At 36.5% G+C, this 26,268-nt stretch overlaps 1 protein-coding gene across 3 annotated transcripts in view; it reads right to left on the reverse strand.

Annotated features, from left to right (window-relative positions):
- Positions 1 to 26,268, reverse strand: part of LOC131065051 (uncharacterized) — a 134,019-nt gene that overhangs the window by 10,336 nt on the left and 97,415 nt on the right. For 2 of the 3 annotated variants that reach the window (XM_057999433.2, XM_057999431.2), the window contains one exon: positions 19,670 to 19,766. In XM_057999433.2, the coding sequence (XP_057855416.2) occupies positions 19,670 to 19,766 (97 nt within the window). Of the gene's footprint in view, positions 1 to 6,355; positions 6,703 to 19,669; positions 19,767 to 26,268 lie in introns of those variants that run through there. The other variant, XM_057999432.2, reaches the window with a different exon arrangement.

The raw sequence follows: 26,268 nt of genomic DNA on the forward strand, positions 1-26,268 counted from the left end.
TTCAGCTTCTTGAATGGTGTTTCTCACCCAAAGTGGCCTCTTTTTGCTAACAACAATGTCACTAGGTAAATCAATGAGATCCATGGGCTTAGGTGGATCATTATGCTCTTCTTGAGGAGGAGGCTCAACAGGCTCCCTCTGAATCTCAAGGTTAGTATCAACATTCATATCTTGATTATCATTAATTTCATCAACAAAGGGAGAACTTTTTGATTTCTTAAAAGTAATATCTTCTTCAAAGGTAACATCCCTACTTACCTCAACATACCTTTGACATGGAATATAGATCTTGAAGGCTTTGGAGGATTCATTGTATCCAACTAGCATTCCTTTCTTTTTGGAAGGCTCCAACTTGCTTCGTTTTTCTTTGGGCACATGGGCATATACAAGACTTCCAAAAATTCTTAAGTGGTTGATGTCAGGTTTGGATCTTGTGAAGGCTTCTTCAGGAGTCATATTCTTTAGAATGCGGTGGGGACATCTATTCTCAATATATATTGTTGTTCTAGAAGCATCAGTCCATAGAAATGTCTACAAATCTTGGTCATGAATCATAGCCTTTGCAACCTCAACAATAGTTTTATTCTTTCTTTCAGCAACACCATTTTGTTGGGAATTGTAGGGAACACAAAACTCCCTTTTAATTCATGTCTCAACACAAAAGTCATGAAAACTGCCAGAGGTATACTCACCTCCATTGTCAGACCTTAAGCATTTAATTCTTTTACCAAAAATGTTTTCAACCAATGCCTTATACTCTTTAAATCTACTTAAGACTTCATCAGATTCTTTAGACTTTAAGAAATAGATCCAAGTTTTCCTCGAGAAATCATCTATGAATATTACATAATAAAGAAATCCACTAAGAGATGCTATAGACATAGGGCCACATAAATCAGAATGAACAAATTCTAGTTTTTCTTTAGCTCTACTTTCACTTTTATGAAAAGGAATTTTAACATTTCTACCCATAGCACAACCTTTACATGAATCATCATGAAATTTACTGAGTTTAGGCATACCTTTAACTATCTTTCCAAGAGAGGGAAAAGCTTGAAAGTGTAAGTGTCCAAGCCTTCTATGCTATAGCTTACAGGACTCAGGGACCTCATTAATGAGGGCTTGAACAGGGTTAGTGGAAAGCTTATACAAACTATCATATCTATTTCCAATAACACGAGCAGATTTAAAACTAGATTTCTTAGGCCAAGCAAGTACTTTACCCTCAAAAAATGCTACTTGATAACCTTTATCTTCTAGAGTGGAAATAGAAATTAAATTTCTTTTAATTCCAGGAACAAATAAGATATCACTAAGGTGAAGTGAAATACCAGAGTCTAAATTTAAAGTAGTGCCAGAACCTCTTACCGAATATCGAGCATCGTCACCAATTACCACATGTAGACTGGTATCATTTTCTACTAAGTCTGAAAGATGTTCACGATAGCTTGTGATATGTCTGGAAGCACCACTGTCAATCAACCATGTGTTACTATATGTGGGTATGTTGCTTGACAAGGCAGAGATGAATAAGAAATCTTCATTTTGTTCTAAGACTTCATTTAGGTTGGCTTCTCTTTGCGTGGGTTCATTCTGACATTCTTTAGCATAGTGACCAAATTTGTCACATCTGAAACATCGAACACGAGAGAGATCTCTTGGCTTCTTTCAAGAATACTAAGAACTACGTGGTCTGAAATCTCTATTCCTCTTGGGATTATTTTTCTTCCAATTACCACCTTTTTTGCATTGGGCTGCAAGCATATGTTGATCATCCACTTGAGGACTCTTGAGTTTTCCTCTTGTGGCCTCATTAGTTTGGTGATGATACTCATATGTTGTGGTATCATTGATGCTTTCACTTGATGATGATGATAATGATGATGAGTTATGTTCAAGAACAGTGATGGTGATGAAGTTCACGATTCGGTGTCATGGTTCATGGTTGGGTGTCATGCCTTGTTTGTTGTCAGTAGAGATATTATCACAATGATATCATATTAAGATGAGGATTAGAAGCATGGTGATGAAGTCGTTATGATGTTGATGGCCTTGTGCATGCTACAAGTTGTTATTATGTCTCTCGTGTTGCTCCTGAGTGAGCAAATGGTGTTGCAAGGATGTTCTAGTCTCTACAAATTGATGAAGTATGAAAATGTAGGTATGTATTTTGAAGACTATCTAGGAGAATGCTTCGCATTCCTCCACGCTTGAAGATATGGTCTTGCGGTTTGTGATTGCGGTTTGTGATTTAAAATATATGTGTTGTGGTCATTGCACTCTTATCTTTTCAAGTCACTAATATTCTCGTAGATGGTCACTGGTAGAAGTAGTATGTTGGCAATTTGGTTGATTGTCAGGGTCGATACGAAAAAAGTTCTACATTTCTCCACATTGTTGTTTCTACTACTACAACTTGGTGGACATGCTTGTATTGTCTATGAAGTGCCTCAGTTTAGATTTCAAGTGATGAATTGTACCGCATGTATGTTTGACAAGGTTCTATCTCATGACTCTATTTTCTAGCCTTATGGGTAAAAAAGAGTTTTGGATTTGTTTGTTGTCCAGCTTGTTTTGGCATAACAATGTGAAAGAAGTACATGGGAATGTTGTTGAGTGTTCATGGAATGTCTCTATGTGGTCCGCATTATAGTGGTTGATCATTTTGGTGCTATATTCTTTCTAGAGTTGGTTCTTAGGGTGATTTGTGGTTGCCTGACTGATTGGGTTTATATTCTTGCTTGTGCTATGCATTTGGGGGCCTAAGTCAACATTGGAGATTGTGATGAGTTGTCTTTAGGCCCTGCTATGTCTCAAGATGAGTCACATCTGTAAATTCATTTGGATAATATGTATTTGGGTAGACTGGTAAATTGCTACACATTTCACCTACACGTTACCTTGTTTCTAACTTGGAAAGATGTGTGCAAATTTGTTTGATGTTTGAGGCTACACGGAAAGATGTGATAAGTTGTTTTAGGTCCACTCTATCTCCTAGCCTGTATCTCTTTCACCACATTATGTATTTGAGGCTAACTTGTTGGGGTCAGTGCTTAACTCTTGATCTAGCCAACCTAATTTGATTTTCTTCATGCTTGTGGAGGATGTATCTAGAAGATCGAATCAGTTGCAAGTTAGTAGATGGTGTGAGATGCAATGCATCAAGCAATAAAGGTGTATGGTGGAGGTTTTGGAGCTGAATTGCTTAACAGTTGCTTGAGGTAGTGAGTCAAGAGCAACTACATTCTACGAAGATTGTCAAAGGCTACGATATGAATGCTTATTCATTGTAATTCAAATTTTGGTGTATCCTACTCTGAGATAGTTAATCCCTTCAGCAAGTCCTTGTATCTTGCTCAACAAGTCCTTTAGGGAGCAGTGTGCTTCCTTAGGTAGTGGGCCTCAAAGCAAAATTAAAATCTTGTTCATATATTGTGAGTTAACTCTCACCGTGTTTTTTTTCCTTATTGGGTTTTTCCACGTAAATCTGACGTTCTCTTGTGCATTGGTGTTCATTGCTTTATCTTTCATTGATGTTGATTTGTTTAAGGGTTTTTTAATTTGAATTGTGCTAAAGGATTTAAGTTTTAAATATACATAATTGACCCCCCCCCCCCCCTCTCTGTATTTGAGTGTGTTCAACAAGTGGAACATTAACATGTTGGTTATGGGGCTCCTTATTAACTATTTGTGAAATGCTATAACTGAATAAAGAGAGGTCACAATACTATCTTGGTTACAAACAATATTGTTCATGTTAATCTCCAGCTTATCACTTATGTCTCTTAAAACACCTTAAGTGGTCTAAAGATTAGCTAACATATTATTCAGAGGGTGGCAAGAAGCACATAACATCGTGTCAACGCCCCCACCCAAGCAATCAGATGAGGGACTAAAGAAAGATTATTTCATAATCTGAATAGGGGGGATAAGAGATGTCTTTTCTTCTTCGAGCTACCCCTAAAAATAGCTTGAGTGTGATCGAGGACAATAGAGGAGCATAAAGGCATGCCCAACATTGCATATTGGGCTTGAGGATTGAACTTGTCGATAGCCAAGAGAGGTGAATTGTTGACCAAGGCATTTTTATAATATTAACCTATTGGCCAACAATCATAATTTTGAATCTTTTAGGAGTGAGATCTTCAAGATGAACATGATAAATAGCTCTCGAGTTGACAGCTAAGGAATCTTTATAATTTTTTTCCCCAAAGTAGGAAGTCTTAGAAGAGCTTTCATTGGAATGATATGATTATGAGGAACAAATGATGGGAGACAAGGGCTTAACTTTGCTAGTGAAATGATAGGAGCAATGAGAAGAAACTAGGCCTAGAATTTTCTTAATAGAGGTTTTTTTTTAATTAGGGATAGATTGTTCAAGACAAAGAACATTCTTGCAAACAATTGAACAAAAAGGTCAATCTTTGCTACATGTAGCAATACCCTTCACACTTCATTGCTTAGTCAAGTAGCTAGGGGCACTCACAATGGGGCCAAGTTTCATAAGGTGGAATGACTAAGACGAAATATTAGGCCTTGGAGGATGGAGATTTTGACCTTATCTAGGAGAACTTCCATCACAAACTATTCAAGAGAGTTATGCAAACAATGCAAGAAGCTAACATGAAAGCCATGCCTTAGATATTCAAAATGGGAAATGATAGGAAAAAATGCAACCATACCTACCCTTTAACTTGATATTGGCAGGCCCACTCTCCTACAATAATTTTGAAACCTTGTCACCTTCACATAGTTCCCAAGGATATTGTTCATTGCACTTTTTTGTTTGGAATTTCCAACTCTCTTAATCTTAATCTTACCTCTTTGTTTGCAAGTCAAAGGCAATAACAATGTAGTCCTCCATGACATCAAAGTTGATGCTACTAATGTTAACATGCCTATTATTCCACAATTTTGCAAGTTAAACTAACAAGTCAACATCATGTCCCTTAAGTTCTTGAAATAGCAAGCTATTAAACTATTAACAAATATCTACCACAATTCATCATCACTTGTGCGAATTTCACAAGATGTGAGCTCCACATGAACCCAATCCCCCCCTCCCCCATAATATTACTCACCGGAATCAACAAAGTAAAATAACTATTACCTAGAACCTCCAATGTACCAAGATAAGAATCAAAAGGCCAAAAATATGCTTATGATCATTAAACCAAGACAAAATGAAAATGATAATGTAAGACCCCTCCTTGGAATTAATGTCTCTCCTATGTGACAAGATACACAGGTTGTACAATTGTTCAAGATGTATAATCATAGCTGCACACACATAATAATGCAATGCCACTAGGGTGTATGAAAGCAATAAGGGACTTTAGCATATTAATGAGGGGTGACATGAGACTACGAAGACACCTAGGAAAAGCCCACTTTCCTAGTGCCAAGTGTAGCATGTTCAATTTGGTGGTTTTGATATCATTGTTAATTAAACTCTTTATATGAGGAGACCTGCAAGTCTCCACACCCTCCAATTAGACAAAGGTATGCCCAATTAATCAAATCATTAATAGTCTTATTGCTATCCTTGTAAGTATGTCTGATGTAAAATATGCAAAACCTTTGGAGCAATCTTGAATTATACAATCTCGTACAATATTTCTTCATAGATAATATTCTAATATTTAAACTAACAAACCATAACAAGTAATAGAACATTCAACCACCCATAATTACATGAGTTGTTATTACAACTCACTTTATACACCACATTATTATTTTAATGCATGTGAACACTGATTCCTAACAAGTATGTTTGATGTAAAATATGCAAAATCTTTGGAAACTTTAGTTTCATCCTAAATCATCCTATCTAGTAGCATCAACAAAGAATTTTCTAGCTTTGAGGATGTTCAAATTGTTGACCCATTTAGAACGGTAGAAGAGGAACAACATGTCATCTTTGTTCTAGAGATATTAGGCTCTCAATATTTTCACCCCAATCATTGTTGCTCCTAATCAAGTTCTAACCCACCTTTCCTTTCAAATCTTTATTCAAGTGACTGGTTTTCCTAAGGCCAAGTCCTTCCATAGATTTAGGGTGGCAGATAATATCTTGGTTAACTAAACCCAACCTCTTCTCTTCCACACTTAACTAGGGGAGCACTTCAAAAAAATTCTCAATGTTTTCCATAAATAAAGGGATTTTGAAAATAGAAAACAAGCATACTTAAAGGGACACTTTTAAAAGTTGAAATTGACCTAGTTGGCTAAGCAGTTTGTCCTTCCACTAGCCAATTTTCATTAGATCCTCTCCACTATAATATTATGATAGTTGTTGTTTATCTTTCGCAAATATAAAGGCAAACCAAGATAGATTCCTGAAAATTCTTGCTCCTTAAAATCCAAATAGACAACAATTTTTAATTAAACTTGAGACATAGAATTGAAGACAAAAAGGGAACTTTTGTCATAATTGATGAGTTGTCATGAGGTTAGATCATACATATGTAAGAAATCCTTCTAGCAACCTACTTCAACAATGGAAGACTTCCCACAAAGGATAGTTTCATCCACAAATTGCTAATGTGAGGAGAGGCTAAACACAAAGCTGGTTTAAAGCCCTCAAGATTCTTGAATGCAATCAGCCTAGTAATGGTTCTTTCCAACACTTTTGCCACCAACATGAGTAAGTATGGTGAAAGAGGGGTACCTTGTCTTAGCCCCCTCCACTACTGATAAAATCTACAAGAAAGTTGAAACACTCAAATCAACCTTATCCTTCCAGATTCCCTCTTGATAATTAGTCACCACTGCATGTAAAAATTAGTCATCATACTAGTAGAACTTAAATAGTGAAATAGTGAAACCATAATAGTGGAAAATATTCATTGTTGATGGTGAATCCCTCATCCGTTATGAATGATTTACAAACAACATAAGTAATTAAATACATAGGATTTACAGGGTTGAGGGCACCTTAATCCTAAATACTAGATCCATCATTTACCTTCCCAATTATGCCATGTCCCCTTTTACAAATGAGCTAATAATTCTAAAACAACTAACAAAGTACAAATGGCCTAAAATATACTATCATTGATAGTCAAGAGGCAATAAAGAATCAAGACTATTGAAGGCTAAAAAGAAATATTAGAAAATCCAAAAAGGATAAGGAAGCATCAATCAATTGTGAAAAAAATAACATTACATATTCCAAGTGAATCATACAGCCAAAGAGGATGAAGCCCCTCCAAGTTTCAAGGAGAAATTTTAAGGACAAAAACCTTTAACGTCTCTTATCAAGTTAGTAGACAAAAACCCATAACTGGACTAGAAATTAGAGACATTCATAAATTAAAAAAATTACTACAAATTGAAAGAAAAATCAAAGCAAAAAACAAGAATAAGTTATATTTTTATAAATATTTCATAAGCTTTAAGTTTGAATATTATAATCAAAACTACAATTTAAACAAAAAAAATCAATATTTATGAATATAATGCAACTATCGTTTTGAGTTGGAATTATTGTTTAAAGACAAAAATAAAAACTTTCTAGAATGGGACATTACAAATTGTAATTATTTATCGCTACTTTGCAAATTTTGAATGGTGCATAGTCACAAGTGAACCCAACACTCTTGTTCTCCTCTATGAAATTTGATAGACAAAATAAGTGATTAATTGACAAGTATGTGAAGTACATCATTGAATGATCCTTCACTCGTGCTAATAAACCATCCCCCACAAACACTTATAGAAGTGTTGTTACCCATAAAAAAATTAGCATAGAACAAGTCTCAAATGAAGAAAATTGTGATGTCCCCTTTTTGGGATGAAAGGTTTATGGTTGGATTAGCCTATTATTGTCCCTCATAGGCTAAGATTGACGGTTAGAGGGTCCAATTGGCAGTGCAAGAGACTTATTCCCATTTCGGAGATCAGTAGTGTTCAGGATTGCTCTTCGTTTGGTTCAGTTTGGCACACTTACTATTTATAGTAAGTGACTATTTCAAGAAAGTCAAGGTTACTATTTATAGCAAGGCACTTGAACAGGTTGTGATTGCTATGCACAGTTGGTTTGATTATATAATAAGGGATTTACTATTTATAGTAAGTCAGTGGTTGATAGAGATGTACCCTTACTATTTTTAGTAAGGCAGTTCGGTGCACAGTGGACACTACGGTTAACTCTCAGATTCAGGCGAAATTGAGAAATAATGATTATTTGTGGAGTTATGTTATTTTAATTATTAATAAAGTGATTACTTTATGAATAATTATTTATAAAGTGCAATTATAATGTTTTAAGTTCATATTATATTCAATGGGGCCTGTTGTGACCTATTTAACATATCGCCCCATTGCAAATGGGGATCCCCTGTTTTTGCTTTTTAGGGTTTTGCTTTGGCATCACAACTGCTAATCACCAGTCTTTTTACAGTGAGGAGTTAGAGTTTTTGAGAAATCATGCTCAGAATTAGGTTTGAACATTGTCAAAGTGCTTAGAAGGTCTGAAGGACGAGGATCGCAATTGCTTTGAGTCATTTCTGACAACTTTCTATTTTTAGGAATTTCTGCTTTTTTGCTTTTTTTGCTTTTTCTAAAAATAGAAAGTTTGATTTTTGGCACTTTGGGCATATTCCGGGAAGCATCTTTTTTGGCTTGTTTTTTGTTTTTTTCACTTTTTGCTTTTTTCTGCTTTTTTGAAAGTGGAACCTGGGTTTTGTTCCTCGGGTCATTTGGTCACTACCCATGTTGTCGAATTCGAAAATTTTTGCCTTTGTATAAAAAACAAGGCTTTGTTTTTCTCATTTTTTCTGGACTTAGGGTTTTGATCTTCAAGCCATATCATTACTGCCCATGTTGTCGGATTCAAAAATTCTTGCCTCTAAGTATAAAAACCAAGGCTTTGTTTTTCTCGCTTTTTTCTAGAATTACGGTTTTGATCTTCAGGCCATATCATTCATGCCCATGTCTTCAGATTCGAAAAATTGTGTCTCCAAGTGCAAAAAGCAGGGTTTTGTTCCACAAGATCAGCCATATGACAGTACCCATGTCCTCAGATTTGAAAAATCATATCTTTAAGTGCAAAAAGCAAGGTAAAAACCTAATTAGGGTTTTTGTTCCAAATTGGCATGGCAGTTCAGAGATGGATATGACAGTTTGAATAAGTGTGAAAAATGGTTGTCTAGATAAAATTCGCCCAAGGGAAGAATGGCAGAGAAAGAATGTCTAGAAGCTAGGAAGGTGGCAAAGCAAAGTGGAAGCATGTCCAAGTTGTCCAAGGAAGAGTGAAGTCCACCTTGGCATGAGACACATAAAGTCTGCCTTGGAAGATTGTCCAAGCATCATCCAAGTCCGCCCTGTCCAAGGAGCCTCCAAGTCCGCCCTGTCCAAGGAGCCTCCAAGTCCGCTCTTGGCAGAGACTCTCCAAAGTCTGCCTGCTGCAGAAGCAAAGTTGTCCAACACTTGCTAAACTCCTACCTTCAGTTAGCTAACTCATGGCAAAGGTTCATCAAACACCTACCTTTGGTTTAGGAAATAATTCAAAAATTGGCTAAGTGTTGATACCTTGGGGAGAAAAAATTCAAAAAAATTGGCTAAGTGTTGATACCTTGGTTAAGGAAAAAATTCAATTAATTGACTTCAAGTGTTGATAACTTGGGGAGAAAAAATTCAAAAAAAATTGGCTAAGTGTTGATACCTTGGGGAGAAAAAATTCAAAACAATTGGCTAAGTGTTGATACCTTGGGAGAAAATTTTCAAAAAATTGGCTAAGTGTTGATACCTTGGGGAGAAAAAATTCAAAATATTGGCCAAGTGTTGATACCTTGGGGAATATAATTTCAAAATATTGGCTAAGTGTCAAGGAAAATTACCTAAGCAAGAAGCAAATCCGCCCTAAGGAAGATGAACGTGACAATTTGAATAAATATGGTGGAGAAGAATGGCAAGACATCCATGAAGTCCGCCCAAGACAAGTGGCTAGTAAACATGGCAAGAAGAGGCTCAAGTCCGCCCCTCCTAAAACAAGACAAAGTTGGCATCATGCCTTCCAAGTCCGGCCCATGGCCATGTCAAGACTCTTCCAAGTCTGCCTAGGGAAAAGAAAGCATAAAGTGTGTCGCGCAAGCCACAAAGTTTGCCTAGGTTGGATGGTAAAAGGCAAGACAAAGATTGGAAGAGAGATGATGTACAAACACATTCTAAATCCGCCTAAGGAAGAGAAAGGCAAGAGATTGTCCAAGTCCGACCATGGCATAAAAGAATTTGTCTAGACATCCTCAAACCCCACCTAAGCATGATCAAGGCAAAGTTGGCAAGACTTCTTCCAAGTCCGCCCATGTCATGAGACCCTCAAACTCCGCCAAGGCATAAAGAAAGATGTCTAGATTTGTGTGAACTCCGCCCAGCCAAGTATGAAAGCATAAAAGCATGGTAAGAGAACCTTGAACTCCGCCTTGTCTTAGAAGAATCCAAGTCCGCCATATGCCAATGGAAGATGAAGTCCGCCTAGCAGCAGCTAAAAGACGTGGCACAACAGCAACAAAGTCTACCATGCGTAAAGGGATACCAAGTCCGCGTTGGCTTGTAAGCTATAAAGTCCACCTTGGCTGATGCACACATCAAAGTTTGAAATGCCAAAGTAACCTCCAAGTCCGCCCTAGGCACTTGGAAGATTGTCTAAGACCAAGCAAAGTTTGCCTTGGCCAAGAGAAAGCATGATGGCAAGACTTCATCCAAGTCCGCCTAGGCAAGGAAAGGTGGGGGGATTGGCATGATAAAAGATAATGAAATTTTGCCATGATGAATTGCACAAACACAAGTTGGCAAGATATTCCAAGTTGACTAGGCATAAATGGAATATGTGAAGATGCCTGAGTAAGACAAAAATTTGCCAATGACTCAAGGATAAGACATGAAGACAATCGACTTGCCATGCCAAAGAGAGAAAATGGCTAGAGGAAAAACAAATTTGACAAAGTAGCACATGAAATCAAGGGTCAAACAAACGAACGGGTTGGAAAATAAAAGTTTGACACATGAAAAATGGCTAAGTATGGAATTTTCCACAACAAAAAGAATCAAATTTTGACTAAGTGTTGGAGAGGAAACAAGAAGAAAAAAGAACAAAGAGGAAAATAAAGAAGAGATGAATAAAATTCTTGTCCAAAAGTGGTGTTTGTTCTATTTAGCACAAGCCAGATTCAGAATTGAGGGCAAAACCACAGACAAAGTTCATTCAGGCATAAAGATGACCAAAATCTTGGCTAGGTGTTGAAGGGTCCACATGAAGGTATAACAAGATAAAATTGACTAGCCAAAATTTGGCTAAGTGTTGAAACACTTCACAGAAAAGTTCTAATTTCCTTCATTGTGGTGAAGGCACAGGCAAGTTCTTCTCTGAAATCAGGGCACAAACTTGGCAAAAATATGAAAAAGAAATTCCAGGTTTTCTTGAAAGATTTCATCTCCTAAAGACAGGCTCTCAATCGAGATCAGATGGTGGCAAGAAGAGTATTCCAAACAAATTTCCACACTTAGGCAATTTTTCGACACAAATTGGAGAATCAGATTGTTCCAAGTCAACGTGTCCAGGTTCAACGAACCTAACTTATCCAGAAGCTTCTAGAAGGAACACTTCACAAAGTAACAACCTTCTATTTTATTATTTTTCTTTTATATTTAGCAAGAAGGACAAATGTCCTCAAGTGTAATTTTCTCATTGGTCGAGGGGTAGTTAGTTGTAACAAACCCTAATGGGTTTCATTTTGTAATCTCGACCGTTGATTTGAAATCAATCCTGGCCATTGAATTGTAATAGGGGAGCCTATAAATTGAGCTCACCCCCTCATTTGTAAATCATGGGAGCATGTTGCAAAACATGTTGAGATAAGCAATTGTAGATTAGGATTGCCAAAATAATAAGTAATACATTGTTCGAATTGATGGTGATTATTTCCCTAATTTTGGAGTCTGCATGGTTCTTATCCCCCATCATAGTTTAGATTTTATTTCATGTACATTAGAAGAATGCAAGATTTGATAAGTATTGATTTATGGTTAATTTCCGCTCATACTTTTGATGAATAGATGATTTTTGTTCATTGTGTAAAGTTAGTCTGAGCTTATTTTGTGAAGGTTTAACTTCTACTTTGACTAATATTGTTCAATTGTTGGTATTTATTCATAAGTATGAAAATCATAAGCACATCCCTTGAAGATCGCACTCACTTTGTGTAGTTGTCTTAAGCGTGGTGAAGCAAAGTGTTGTTATTGAAGTCACCTAGTCAATACCGTCTCTTAAATTCTTAGGAATAAATTAGAATTTCTAAACCTTGCCTCCTTTTCAGTTCTTGAAGTCCATGATCCAAACCCAAAAGATAAATCTCCATTGTAAATAGCCTAGCGTAAGTCCTCCTTGTATTTCAGCATACATAACCAAGGAAGCTATCCAACATAAAGTCGTCTATTCGCACATATAAACCTTAGAGTCGTCGTGTGGCCTTTCTTGGCACATTCAAGAGAGGGTAGAGTATTCTTGGATATTTTATTCTAATGTTCGGTAAATGATAAAACACATACCAACAGGGCCATGACCCTTCATTTAAGTGGCTTAAAGTGCAATTAATGGATTATATTTTGGAGGCCAAATATTAAAGTATTTTATAAAGTCAATGTGCATACATTTAATATTATTTTACATGATATTAAATGATTAAGAAGTCTCTAGAAGGGATCGACCAGCTTTGAGAATGCTATAAAAGCCTTAAGCAAATCGAACTCATTGCTGTTGGTGATCATTTTGACTATGCTTTTTGGGGATTCGTGACTGTGGAAGAGAAACCAAGGGTTTCAACCATTTAATGCTTTGAAGAATGAAAACTCTTCATCGTAATTGCAATCTTGAGGCTGTGAGAAACCAGTTGAATCATTGCCATAGTGTGGGCTTCATCCAGGAGTCCAATCTGAGCATAAGGAGCAGATTTGTGCAAGGGTTTGAAGCATATTTGAACTCTCATCTATTGCAGACCTGTAGCTTCATTATTGCAGCCATTGTTGATCAGATTTCTAGAACTAATCAGCAATTCTTAATCACAGGAAATCTCAGATCAGATTTGTAGCAGGCCCATGTGAGTGTCATAGGCGTGGACTTTGTCAATGTATTGCTTCAGATTTGTATCAAAACTTATAACCTTTAAGGGTATGTACATCAACACACTTAATATTGAACAAAGATTATTGTTTGCCAAGTGTTTGCATTAATGTCCCTTGGTTGTAGGTGCACATCAGCGATCTTATTGCATTATATATACCTTGTATTACATCCCAAATTCATTTCAGTCATTTGCATATGTTCATTTGAGTCCATTGAATGCATATTATCATTATCTTCATTGAAATACCAAAAAGAATCACCAATTAGCAAGTTCAGATTTCGCAAGGCATGTGTTTGACAAAATTCCCAAGGGTAGAAATCAGTGATTTGAGGGCAGAATTAGAAAGGGACATCTCAGTGGTATCAAAGTGGTTTCCTGCCACCCTGTTGGGGTTTGATTTAAAAATTCATGGAGGTCACATAGTTGATTTTGAGTAACCAGCACTCATAAGTTCAAGTTATAAGTTACTACAGTATTGTAGGGAAATCCATGGAAGAGACCGAACCGGATGCCATCAAGATGGAGGAAAGATGTGAACAAGAAGCTCCTCGATTCCTTGAGGACTATCAGAATATGTTGGGTGCTTTTAAAGCACAGTACTCCCTTAATAATTTTCTGAACTTTGTTGTTATCTTGAGGCCTAACAGGATTGGGCTGGTAAAGTACATTAGGAGGGTGTATAAGGAGGCAATTTCATCTAAAGGGACATCTCAAAAATATAGTCTATGATGAAGCCATGTAACATGAAGTTCCAAAGTCAAGGATCCACTTCCCTAAAACAAAATTTACAACAAGTGCATTGCCCTTATGTGACTTGAGCTTGGAAGAAGAAGAAGAAAATCACGAATCTTGTGACAAAGTTAAAGACAATTTGATAGTACTATATAGTAGACGGGGGTGTAGCTTGTCAATTTATAATGTATAACATTAATCCTCATCATCCCCAATTTTTTCGCAATATCTGCATGTGGGCTTCACCTTGTTAGGGTTAATGTGTCATTTACCTTACAATTTTGTGATTATTTTATGTGTCTCCAACACTATTAGAAGGTGTACTCGGATGCCTAGGGTCTAATTGTTGTCAGTTGGAGCACAATGATGGCATTTACAGTTCACTTTACGGTCATTTAAGGCACTTTTCCATTCTTGAGCACTAGAGGAATAAGTGGTCAATCTTGTTATTATGGATAGGGCTGCATGAGTGAGTGGACTCTAACATGGATCATTGGACTGGACGATGTGAGCCATTGGGGAGTTATTGGTAGAAGATGTATTTTGTGGTTGAATTTTCTATTTGAGAATTCATTGATTCTGCCCATGTGAAGTCGTTTGATGCATTTACTATTTTTGGAAGATGCTCTTCAAGGCAAGTGTGAGGCTTTTACATGATGCCATGGTTTTGGTATCCATCGTTTTAGTAAAACCTTTAGTAGTTTTGGTCTCTCTCCTTGCCTATATATTCAAGGTGCGAGATGATGATTTCATTTTCTTGTTTATAGATGCATAGGTGTTGTTGGAGTGGAGTGTTAAAATGTTGATATTTTCTCATGTGAATTGAAGATTAGTACACAATTATCCTTTTTCTTTGGTCGATTTTTCTCTCGAAAGGGTTTCTCTACATAAATCATGTGTCTATACATAATATTCTTTTATGGTAATCATGGATAAAGATACATATTTCAGAAATACATACACTTTGCAAAATATTTAATTGCAATAGTTTCACCTTTTTCTCAACAATTAGCATTGCAGCTAACAATTCTATATAAAGGGGGACACCTTTAATTTTAAGTGTTGAATTTTTTTAGTTGTAGTGGGAGCATTTCTATTTTGTACTTTTGTAAATTTGTGTGGGAATTGAAACCATGGCCTCTACCTCTCGTGTGAATATTGATAAACTCAATGGCATCGAATATGAGATGTGGAAGCTAAAGATAAAGATCTTAAGAATAGAGATCAATAGGTTACAGTTCAAAATGAAACAAAGTCAACCAAAATGTCTAATGAAGATTGGTTGAAGTTGAACAAGAAGGCATGGGGAACCATTCACTTGTGCCTTTCATATATTGTTCTCTTGAATATGTCCAAAGAGAATACTGCATACAAACTATGCAAGAGGATAGGTGATATTTATGAAACTAAAATTCTAACAAATAAGCTACACCCCAAAAGATGGTTAACTTCTTTGAAAATAAAAGATAGTGATTTGGTTTCAAATCATTTAAATGAGTTTAATTTGATTGTGAGTCTGATTATTCCAATAGATGTTAAGTTAGAAAAGGAAGATAAATGCATCTTACTAATTTTCTCTTTACTCAAATCTTCGAAAAGTTTGATTGTTGCCATTAGTGGTGGTGGTGTAGGGCTCAAATTGCATTGTTTGATTCCTAATTTGCTCTTAGAGGAATTAGAAGAAAATCTATGAATGGTGGCTCAAAAGAACTACATGCTCAAGGAAGACCCAAAGAAAAATGAGGAAAAGGAGGGTCTAAAGGGAATAAGTAGGAGGATATGTTCAAATTGAAAAGACAATCAAAAAACACCAGAAAAGAAGATATTGAAGTATTGGACTGTAGGAAGAAAGGGCACGTTAAGAAGGAATGCAGAAACAAGAAGAAATCTTTAGAATCCTCCATAGTGAAATCTTCCTATGACGGCAATAATCATGTTTTATTTATTTCCACTAACACTATTAGCGGTGTTGCTTGGCTCATTAATTAAGCTTGCTCCTACCACATGGCTCTTCACAGAGAGTCATTTTCAACTTTTAAAGCTTATGGAGAATGGATTTTCCTTAGAGGCAACAATACTAAGCAGATTATTGGTAAGGGAAAGGTATAGTTGTTTCAATAATGGAAGGGTGAAAACATTGACAATGTTTTGCATATTTCAAGTTTTGTAAGAAACAAACTTTTTGTATCCAAGTTGAATTATTCTAATGTGCATGTGACATTGGGCAAGTTTAGTTGCAAGTTGGTGAGAGAGAACTTGGTGGTAGCTAAAGAATCTCAGATTTGGGCCTTGTTTATGCTGAATAATTTTTTTGGTTTTATTCTGATAATAGACTTACAAATCCACATAGTTGTCTTTCTTCTTATATAATCTGTTAAATATTTACCCCTTCACTGTAAAGAGCATTCAGGCCAATAGTCATCCATCAAATCGGATGAGTGTGCATGTTGAAATCCATGTCTATTATTCATAAGGTTGGGTGTCATCAAATCCTACTTATTAGAAGCTGGAAAAGTTCTTCCACAACTTTTTGTGGGCTACAACATAAGTAAAGAAGGGCTTCCACCACATGAGCTGGAATTTGGTTGTATTCTCAAAGATGAGGGTGATTTTGGTCTCATCAATGTTTGCTAGAAAATAAATGCCCTACATGCCAGGTAGATTATTTGGGCTATAAAAGACTTGGAAGCTTGGAAGGTCATACTCTAATCCAAGATAAGTAATGGATTGCTAATTGTAAACAAGACTGGAAACTTCTGTCACCAGAATACTTACTTCTCAAGCAATCATTCACAAAATGTAATAATAATGAGATAAATTATGATCTCCCATTCAGCAATCATTTTATTCACTTAACACATGTACGCAAGATGGATTCCTAGCTGCTGGCTTCTCCTGGTGCATTGCCTTAGGTTTTTATCTTAATGGCATTAGGATAATTGCAGACATATTCTTTCCCAGGTGTAAAACTTGGATCACAATGTGGGAGCCTAAAATTAACTCGGATTGCTATCTCAGGGTAGAATTATGTTGGAAATTTCAGATTCCTTGATCCTCAATCTCCTAAATCAGATACTTGGACTGATTTTGCAGCAAGATTCATAAAAAGACTGGGTTTGGAACTTTAAAAAAACTTCCATTAATACACTACAACCAATGTTTATGCCTGGATGCACAAGGGTATTGATGCCAATAGAAAAATTAGCAAAATCTGAAGATTATCCTACCAGGTATGCGCTATCTGAAAGGCACCCCTACAACCCAAGAAGGATTGTAGGATACAAATGTTTGCAGCCAGATTCCATAGAGGGTATTCTCATGGAAATTAGCTTTGGCAATGAGCATTATTGGTCCTCACCTTTTATACCTTTCTCACAGCTTCTCAAAGAGGAAAATTTAATTGAAATTTGGAAAGTGGGCAATGATGGAATACTTAATCAGCCACCTGTTTTAGCCTTTTAAGCTTTACCGAAATGTTTGTAGTCATTATACAGATACTAATTGTGGTGCAGATTAAAAATCAAAGGTAGCTGTGGAACTGACACCTTCGGGCTCTTCTTGCTCATTGTGGAAATGTTCTCTGCACCATTAGCAGGGTCCCTCTTCAAGATAGCTGGCCTGAAGATCAAGCACACTAAGAACTATTCTCAAACTTGGCATAGAAAGTGGTTCTAAGAGAGGGACACCTTGGCCAGCTGGTAAACATCTTCCAACAGTTCTCATTTCTATTAGAATAATATCTTTCTCTGTGTTATTAATGGTCATTTAAGTTGTTTCTAATTTCACCTCTAGTTAACGATTGTTTCTTTTAGAAACATCGTCTTTGTAACTCTATTTAAAGGAGCTTTGTCTCCTTAATTAATTGAACAACATCGATTCTTTGAAATCCATATGCTTTTGCATCTGTATTATGGTATCAGAGCCTTGGTTATTTTCGAAATAATTTTTCAATTAAAAATTCATGATCACGAATTTTTAACAGTTTTTTTGAAAAATTTATTTGTTTATTCGAAATTGTTACTTTGGTAGTTCATTTTGGCTGCAACTACTAGGGTTTTCTCGCTATTTTCTGCCCTCTCCCGCAACCCGTCTCTCTTGCATTTCGTGCAACCACGCGACATGTTTTTTTCCCGCCTGCAGATTTTTTTTTCTGCCATTTTTGGACGGAAATCTGCATTTTCGGCTAGGGTTTTGACCCTCCAGATTCAATCGAAAAAAATTTCTGAGTACAGATTCGTGGTGGGTTTTTCAAGATCTCAACTGGGTCGTCGTCAGAATTTTCTGGGTGCCTCGATTTTTGAGCCAGCGGATCCAAATTCCGACAACAGATTCGTTCTGGGTTTTTCGCAAGGATTTTTGGGTTGTCTTCGGATTTTTTTGGGTCAGCCGGAATTTTTTTCTTGAAATTCGTGCTCGTCGTACATTTTTTTAAGTCTGTACCTGCATCTGTCTTTGTTTCTGCATTGGGATTCGAATTTTTTGAATTCCGTGCCAACGCCTCTTCATAGTTTTTCATTTTCCGTGCATTGGGAAACGTGCAAGATGGTATCATTGACCAACTTGATGTTGGAAGGCAGTCAGGTTTTGTGCACTAAGCATCTTCTTAGTAGCTCGTTTTTCGTACCTCAAAAAGCGTGAAGATGGCTTATGGGCATCGATGTTTGTTTCGGTTTTTAATATTTTTTTACCTAAAAAAAATTCTGATGGGTTTTAATATTTTTTTCCCTTGAAAAAATCTGATGGGTTTTAATATTTTTTAGTACTTTGCTGCAGTCTGTTTTTCGTCGCACCTGGAGTTGTTGTGCGAACATCTGCACTAGTCTCTTATTTGCAGTCTCTTTTCGAGCATCTTGCTCATCTGCAAGAGTTTGGAGGGTTTGCCGATTTTTTCCTCAAAATCGTGACAGTTGTTCTTGGTGTGTCTCTGGTTACAGGGAGGGACAGTTCTCCAACATCAGGTTGGACGGTTGGTGTTGTTTTGGGTATCTCCAGAAGTTCTGCAGTTTCTGGGAGGGTTGGTGGTAGACTCATCTCAAGTGGCAGAGTCAGTGGCAGGCTCTTGTCTTCTGTTGCAGTGTGTTCTGAGAAGAAGGGGGCAACCTTCTCTGTTATTTCTCTTGGTAATTAGAACGATGACCATTAAGGGAGGGTATTAGAATAATATCTTTCTCTTTGTGTTATTAATGGTCATTTAAGTTGTTTCTAATTTCGCCTCTAGTTAACGATTGTTTCTTTTAGAAACATCGTCTTTGTAACTCTATTTAAAGGAGCTTTGTTTCCTTGATTAATTGAACAACATCGATTCTTTGAAATCCATATGCTTTTGCATCTGTATTAATTTCCATCAGGAGTCCCAGTAAGTAAAGCTCTGTCCATCTTTTCTTATGTGTGACTATGAATTGCATGTTCCATTAGCCATTTCATCTGTGAGGCCTGTATAGCAGCATGGGTGGGAGATTTCCACCAGACAGCCCTACCAGCTGAAAACTAGATTACATTCAACATGGATCAGCAATGACAAGGAGAATCTGACTTTAAATTCAGATACTAGAGCTAATTACATGTTATTCTCATAGCTTTCATACAGATTCATTGACTGTCTTTGGAGCCAGGTTTAATTTGCAGAATAATGCAGTTTTAGGGATAGAACTTCAAAGCTGAGTTGAGCTGCTTAGAGTATGTCATCTATTCCCGTCTCCTTTTTTGTTTTAATGCTGTGTCTTATTTAAGTAACTGACAAATGCAAAAATCATTATTTTAAAGAAACAATTAACAAATAAATCATTCAATAAGTAGAGCCAAGGTCATCATACCAGAGCAAATGAAAAAATCAGAAGACACATTTTTGGGATATCTGATAGCAATAAAGCTGGCCATGCCAATAAAGATGGCACAATGCTCCAGATAAACCTGATGAAAAATTACATATCCAAAGTTAAAATAAACTTGATAAAACAAATTTAAAAATAATTAACAAAATATACTGGAGTCAGAGTAATTTGATAGTGAGACAACTATCATCTAGAATTTATAAAAACAAGAATTGAACTACCCAAACAAAATTATATGACATGAAAATTCTACGAGCACAAGAAATCCTCATATCCAAATATTCTTGACTGATCATAGCTTAAGAATCAGAAAGTAAACTTTCTAACAAGAAAAAGGATATCTGATCATTAGCTCCCCATTCAAGATAAGAACTCTCACTGTAAATTGTGATAACATAAGCTATGAAAATGTCTTGGTGTTTTCAAATTCCAAATAAGCCAGAAATGAACATATTGAGACTAATACTCTAGGTTCACATTTCAAATTTCTATAAAATTTCCAACAAATGCACAAATCAACTCTTGTACTCATACTGAAAATTATAAAAAATGAAAATTCTAAAAGTCTAAGAAACCCTCAAATACAAATATTTATTGGGTGATCGTAAGCTTAAGGATAATAAATAAACTTTCTAACAAGAAAAAAATATTTGATCATTATCTCTCACTTCAAAATAATAACATTCAACATATTTGGTGTGAACATAAGCTATCAAAATGCCTAGGAGAATTTTCATTTTGCAAATAAGCCAGAAATGTAAATATTGAGAATAATAAATCAGGTTCACATCTCAGATTTCTAGAAAAATTCCTACAAATATATACATATATGCAAATTACCAACTGTTGCACCCAAACAAATTTTTTGTATTGAGTCGTCTTTTGAGTCAAATTCTTAAAACTCCCCTTTTTGTAAGCCATACTTGAACCCTTGTCATGATCATCAATGTTAATTTTTCCATCTCTAGTCAGTGTCTTTGCCAGGCCAATGAAAGGAGCTTTCCAAGACATCTAGCTAGGTGAAGATTGGAGCTTGGACAAGGGAGAAAAAGCCAAAAAACTGCCAAGGCTCGAAAAAACTTCCCCGATACAAGGGTATGCACCTCAAAATGAAGGAGTACATTTCTTGGCAAAAGTCAAAAAAAAAGTGCATCACAATGTAGTGGCATGCATCTAACCAAAGAGGAACACAGGTTAGATTTTAACAAGGTTTTTTCCAATGCAGTGGCATACACCAACCACTACAAAGAGCATGCATCCATGTATTGGAATGCAAAAGGTAAGTTTCAAAACCAAAATTTGTTGCCTAGTGTAAGGGCACACGCCTATTTGAAGAGATGAATAGTCAAAAAAGTAAAAAATGTTGCCCAGTTAGAGGGTGTGCACTCCAATTAAGACTTACGATTTTTTGGAAGACTGAAGATTGCTTGCATATATAGTGGCATGCGTCTGCTGAAGGAAAAGAATAAAGTACAAAACAAAAATGAATAATTTGTGTCTCAACATAATGACACACACCTAACAAAGAGAGGTGACATAAAATCTTCAAACTAAAACATGTGAGTGTACAGAGTGGCCCATGCCATATGAAAGACCAACATCATTTTGTGAAAACTCAAAGGTAATCCCCTAGATTGCAGCATATGCCCTTTTGAAGGAGAACAAAATTTGTGAAGTCTAAAGAGAGCTACCATACATAGGCATGTGCTTCATTGTAGAATGACAACTTTTCCCAATAACAAAATGTGTTGCTACATATAACAGTGCACTCCCAGTCTGAGACTTGCGACTTTTCAACACAAAAATGCACACTTCCTACAAAGAGATCAGATTCAAAATACAAATGAAAGGCATTTTTATGTCGCTGAAGCGCTCAGACAATGTTTCAAAAAAAATTACAAAAGGGAAATGTCTTGATCTACATTTAGGCATACTTATCATACAGTCACATTTCTTGTGCAATGTCCACTTTTCACTAAGTCGACTCATGTGGGACCCATGAACCCATTTCTGTGCTTCTCAATGGCAAGGGGTAATTGCTAGAGAAGTATACACTTGAGAAGACTGGATCTGTTCATTTGTCCCTAGTATTTTTATGAGTTTTGGACCATGTTAGTAAACTCACAAAAATCAATTTCCATACCCCCTTTTTTGTCAAATTTGTTGTCACTTTGTCCTCAAAATTTGTGTCAATGCCAAGTATTGTGGTCTTGCCCAGTCAGTTTCCAAAAGTCAATCCTATCCTAGTCTTTCAACTAATGCCTTTTTGTAGGGTTGGATGATATTGTTGAGCCCAATAAGGATTAAAAAATGATGATGTTTGAGGATGGGTCGGAATGCAAGAACAGCAAACAGGCATAGGTTTGAGTATTTTCAATCATCATCTGAGAGGAAAGAACAAATTATATTAATGTCTACGGATGACCAAAAGTAGGTCAATAGAACTCAAGAGAATAGTGTTATACAATAGAAAGTTCTAGGAAGAGAAATCTAGAAAGATCTCATCAAAGGGAATAACAAAAGTAAAAACTCCAAGACAACAATGAACCACCAAAACGAGTGTTCAAAAAACATGTACAAAGAGCCAAGAAAGAAGAACAAGAACCCTGAAGCAAAGAGTAGCCTCAAAGGAAAACTGGAGATTGTCAAGTAGAGATAAAATCAAACGATGGCAAAGCAGTGATGAAAGTGTGCCTAGGAATAAAAAGTGGCAAAACCACTATAAAACCCTGCCTAAGTGATGGCAGAGTTACTTTTAAGGCATGCCGATGGTGAAGGAGAGAAAAAGTCAGATGGTGGCACACATATTGGATGGCTATTCCACAGGTAATCCACACCAAACAGCAACAAATAGTGGCAAACATGTAAGAGAATAGTGCCAAGCATAAAAAAAAAAGTTAATTTTGCAAGAAAAAGCAGCATAGACACCACAGTTCTGCGCTCAGCACTTTAGAGAATGCAAAATCAGGTCAATCACACTTCCTTCGTGGCAAAACCAATCATAAGTTCCAATCCCAGTTGGCAAATGGTCAAGTGAGATGCACCCATGTAATGTCCCCTATTTGGGAATGCCCTAATTTAGCCCTAAATTGTAATGTCCCCTGACATATATGCCTTACTGTTATAAATTGTTGCTACGTATGATCTGATTAGTCTTCAGTCTGATGTATAGATTTTATCTATATATTATCTGATTTATTCCACCATCTTCATATAATTCTCTTCTTATATCATATTCTATAAATTATTAAAAACCATCCATTATATTCATAATAATATGTATATTTATAATTCATGTTTTTATAAATATATAGATATAATCTTATTGATATTATATCAATTAAATATATTTATATATGTATATCAAGCCCAGATAAATATCATATATTTTCTGATTTGAATGTAAATTAATAAATGAATTAAATTATATTATCAAATATTTATAGATTTTATAATTACCTATTATATAGATTATTAATACCTCATTGCCTAAAAGCATTAGTTATATTTAGAGGCTGTGAGGCCAGACAGATCTGACATGCGTCGGATCTGGTCTGCCACTGCATAAGAAATTAAGAATGACTATCATACGTATTGCAATCTATATTGATATTAGTATTAAATTCTGAATAAAACATTATCAGACTTCATATATTGAGCATACGTATTAAGCCATCCTCATGCATATCACCAAGAACAAGGAAGTTGCTGCCTGTAACTTAATAATAGTTCTGATTCTGATCTGAAACGTGGACTGCTAAATATTTAATATCTTATAGGATATCTCCTCCTTCCCCTTTGAAAGATTATAAAGACCTCCATATATCTTACGCTTGGAATGAGAAGTCATGTGGAAGAGATGTCTCATGTCTCTGGGTGATAACACTTGGCAATCGCACTACTTCCTTTAATTGTATCCTTTCCTTACTACTCAATTAGTTAGTCAACTAATTGTTGATGTGTCTTTTGTACACGACCAAACACAGAATAAAATACCTAAAGGTACCTTATCCTCTCTTGAGTAAAGCTTCCCCGAATGCTGAAGATCTCGCAGAAGGATCAATCGGAGTAGCTCCAAAGTTCTGATTGTAGGTTCTCTACGTGTGGATAAGCTCTTGCGGTATGATGTGATTTTGCTGGAATCACAAGGGGACTTACATTTGATGACCTGAGCGTCTGATTTACTTTGGATATCACCAGAACGTGGGTCTTTACTGATCCTTGATTTTTAAAAAAGGTAAAAGGATAAGAGTTGGAGAAGGATCTAATTCTAACACTAAGAATGTAGGAGCAATGGATGACCTTTGATTGAACTTTAACTAAGTCTTGCTTTGACATGCTAGGATCATCTCCACAAGGTTAGTGCGATCTTCTAAGGAAAGCTTTATGATGTTCAGATCACCGCTACAAGCATAGACACCGTTAGGTTGATGCATATCAATGAAGAAGCGATAATTGAAGTTAAGCTTAAGCTGAATGATTCCAGATTGACTACGCAAGGCAAGTTTGCAATCAACAAACCGCTCGTAGTATGGATATACAAATTTCACCATTGATCATACAAATTTCTTCCATTCATCTAATAACATGAAATTAAATTTGAGAAGTATAGAGACCATGCAAATTGTAGAATCGACACCTAGAATTCACCATTCCTTCAATGAAGTTTACATGTCTTTTGCAACAATCTCTTGGCAACAATCTTTGCCTTCTCTTTCTACTCTACTCTAAAATGCTATCTACTATTGACCTACTAATTATTGACTATCTCTCTTTTTCTAACTCCTAACTATTAACTAATCTCTGACTATAAACCCTTACAAATGAGGAGCCAGGGCTTTATATAGAGAGCCCTTTACAAATTGACGGCTTTGATTGACTTAGAATCAATGGCTAGGATTAAAGGATAGAAACCCTAATTAGGGTTTGTTATAACAAACTTCCTTAGCCAATGAGAAAATTACATTCCAGGAGTGAGGACCAATAGGAAGCAGGGGTAGGTACACCGAAGTTTGTGTCGTCCCCGATGAGTCAGGTACATTGAATCTGGACATGCTAAGGTGGACCAATCCAACTAGAGGAAAAATGACTGGGATGCCACCTTGTCTGATGTCTGTGTCTTGGTTGATCTCTTTTCTGTCTTTTGACACGATGAATGATGTACCTCCTTGACTCCCATATGCTTGATGAGGCTTCCTCATTGTCAAGTGTTCTTTCTCTGGTAGCATACCTCGCCTTGAAGTGTCATTCTTCTCTGTCATCATGTGGTTTCTTCATGTGGTAGAATGAGGTCTTGAGGCTAGCTTGCAACTCCTCGCACACTTGAAGTCTTCCAACGCTTCAAAACACCTTGAGTCCTCCTTTATGCATCTAGAACGTCCTTGATGGTGATGGGCTTAGAATAGGTCGTCCTTGTCCTGGCCTGATTTTCTTCCACCTGCAAAACAAACCAAAAGATGATTAAGTACACATGATATATTTATCTCACATAGCATTTTCTACCTTAAATCATCAACAAAAAGGCATTAGAATGAAATTCGCTCAAGATCCTCCCTAGGGATAGGCCTTATAAGAATTTCACTCTGGACCCTTTGGAAGGGTCAGGAGTGAAATTTGCATTTTAGCTCAAATTTCATCATCTCCTTGCCTTGAACTTCTCTTGACCTTTGAATCACTTTCTCCTAAAGACATCATTGATTTGACCTCCAAAAAGACCAAAAAAGAGGATTTCGCTTTGGACCTTGGCCAAGGACAGGACCTATAAGGAATTTCGCTCTGGACCCTTTGGAAGGGTCAGGAGCGAAATTTGCATTTTAGGACAAAATCTTCACATTTTGTGACCACAACTTGCTCAAATGAATGTCTAAGGATGCCTTTAATCTCAATCAAGTCTAGGTTTGATGCAAAATTGGAGCAAAATAGAGGTTTTAAGAATTTCGCTCTGGACCCTTTGGAAGGGTTAGGAGCGAAATTCACGTTCTAGGACAAATTCTATCATTTCTCTACTCCAAAATGCCTTCCAAGGCAAGCATACACTAGTCTTCTCTCCACCAAGGCCTGGGAATCCATCTCTTAATCTTAATCATGGGCAAATTAGGTGATTTTGAGAATTTCGCTCTAGACCCTTTGGAAGGGTCAGGAGCGAAATTCATGATTTGCATGATTTCTATCACTTAGCTCTATGCTTCATACCTTGCTTTCCTTTGATTCTCAACTTTGGATACCCCTCTCACAAAGACAACACTTGTTTGACCTCAAAATGGCTTGAAAGGAGAATTTCGCTAAAAATGATGGCCAGGGACGGGACCTATTTAGGATTTTGCTCTGGACCCTTTGGAAGGGTCAAGAGCAAAATTCAAGTTCTAGCTTGGAATTTTCATCATTGGTGCCCACAAGTCATTCAAAGGCATGCCTAGGGGCATCTTCAATCTTAATTCACCTTGATCCACACTTGGCTTGACACAAAATTGAGAGGAAAAGGAAAGAATGAGAATTTCGCTCTGGACCCTTTGGAAGGGTCAGGAGCGAAATTCACATTTTGAGCTCATTTCTTCATTTTTTTTAAACTCCAATCCACCTCA

The sequence above is a fragment of the Cryptomeria japonica genome, chromosome 11 (genome assembly GCF_030272615.1).
Source record: "Cryptomeria japonica chromosome 11, Sugi_1.0, whole genome shotgun sequence".
NCBI classification, from domain to species: Eukaryota; Viridiplantae; Streptophyta; class Pinopsida; order Cupressales; family Cupressaceae; genus Cryptomeria; species Cryptomeria japonica.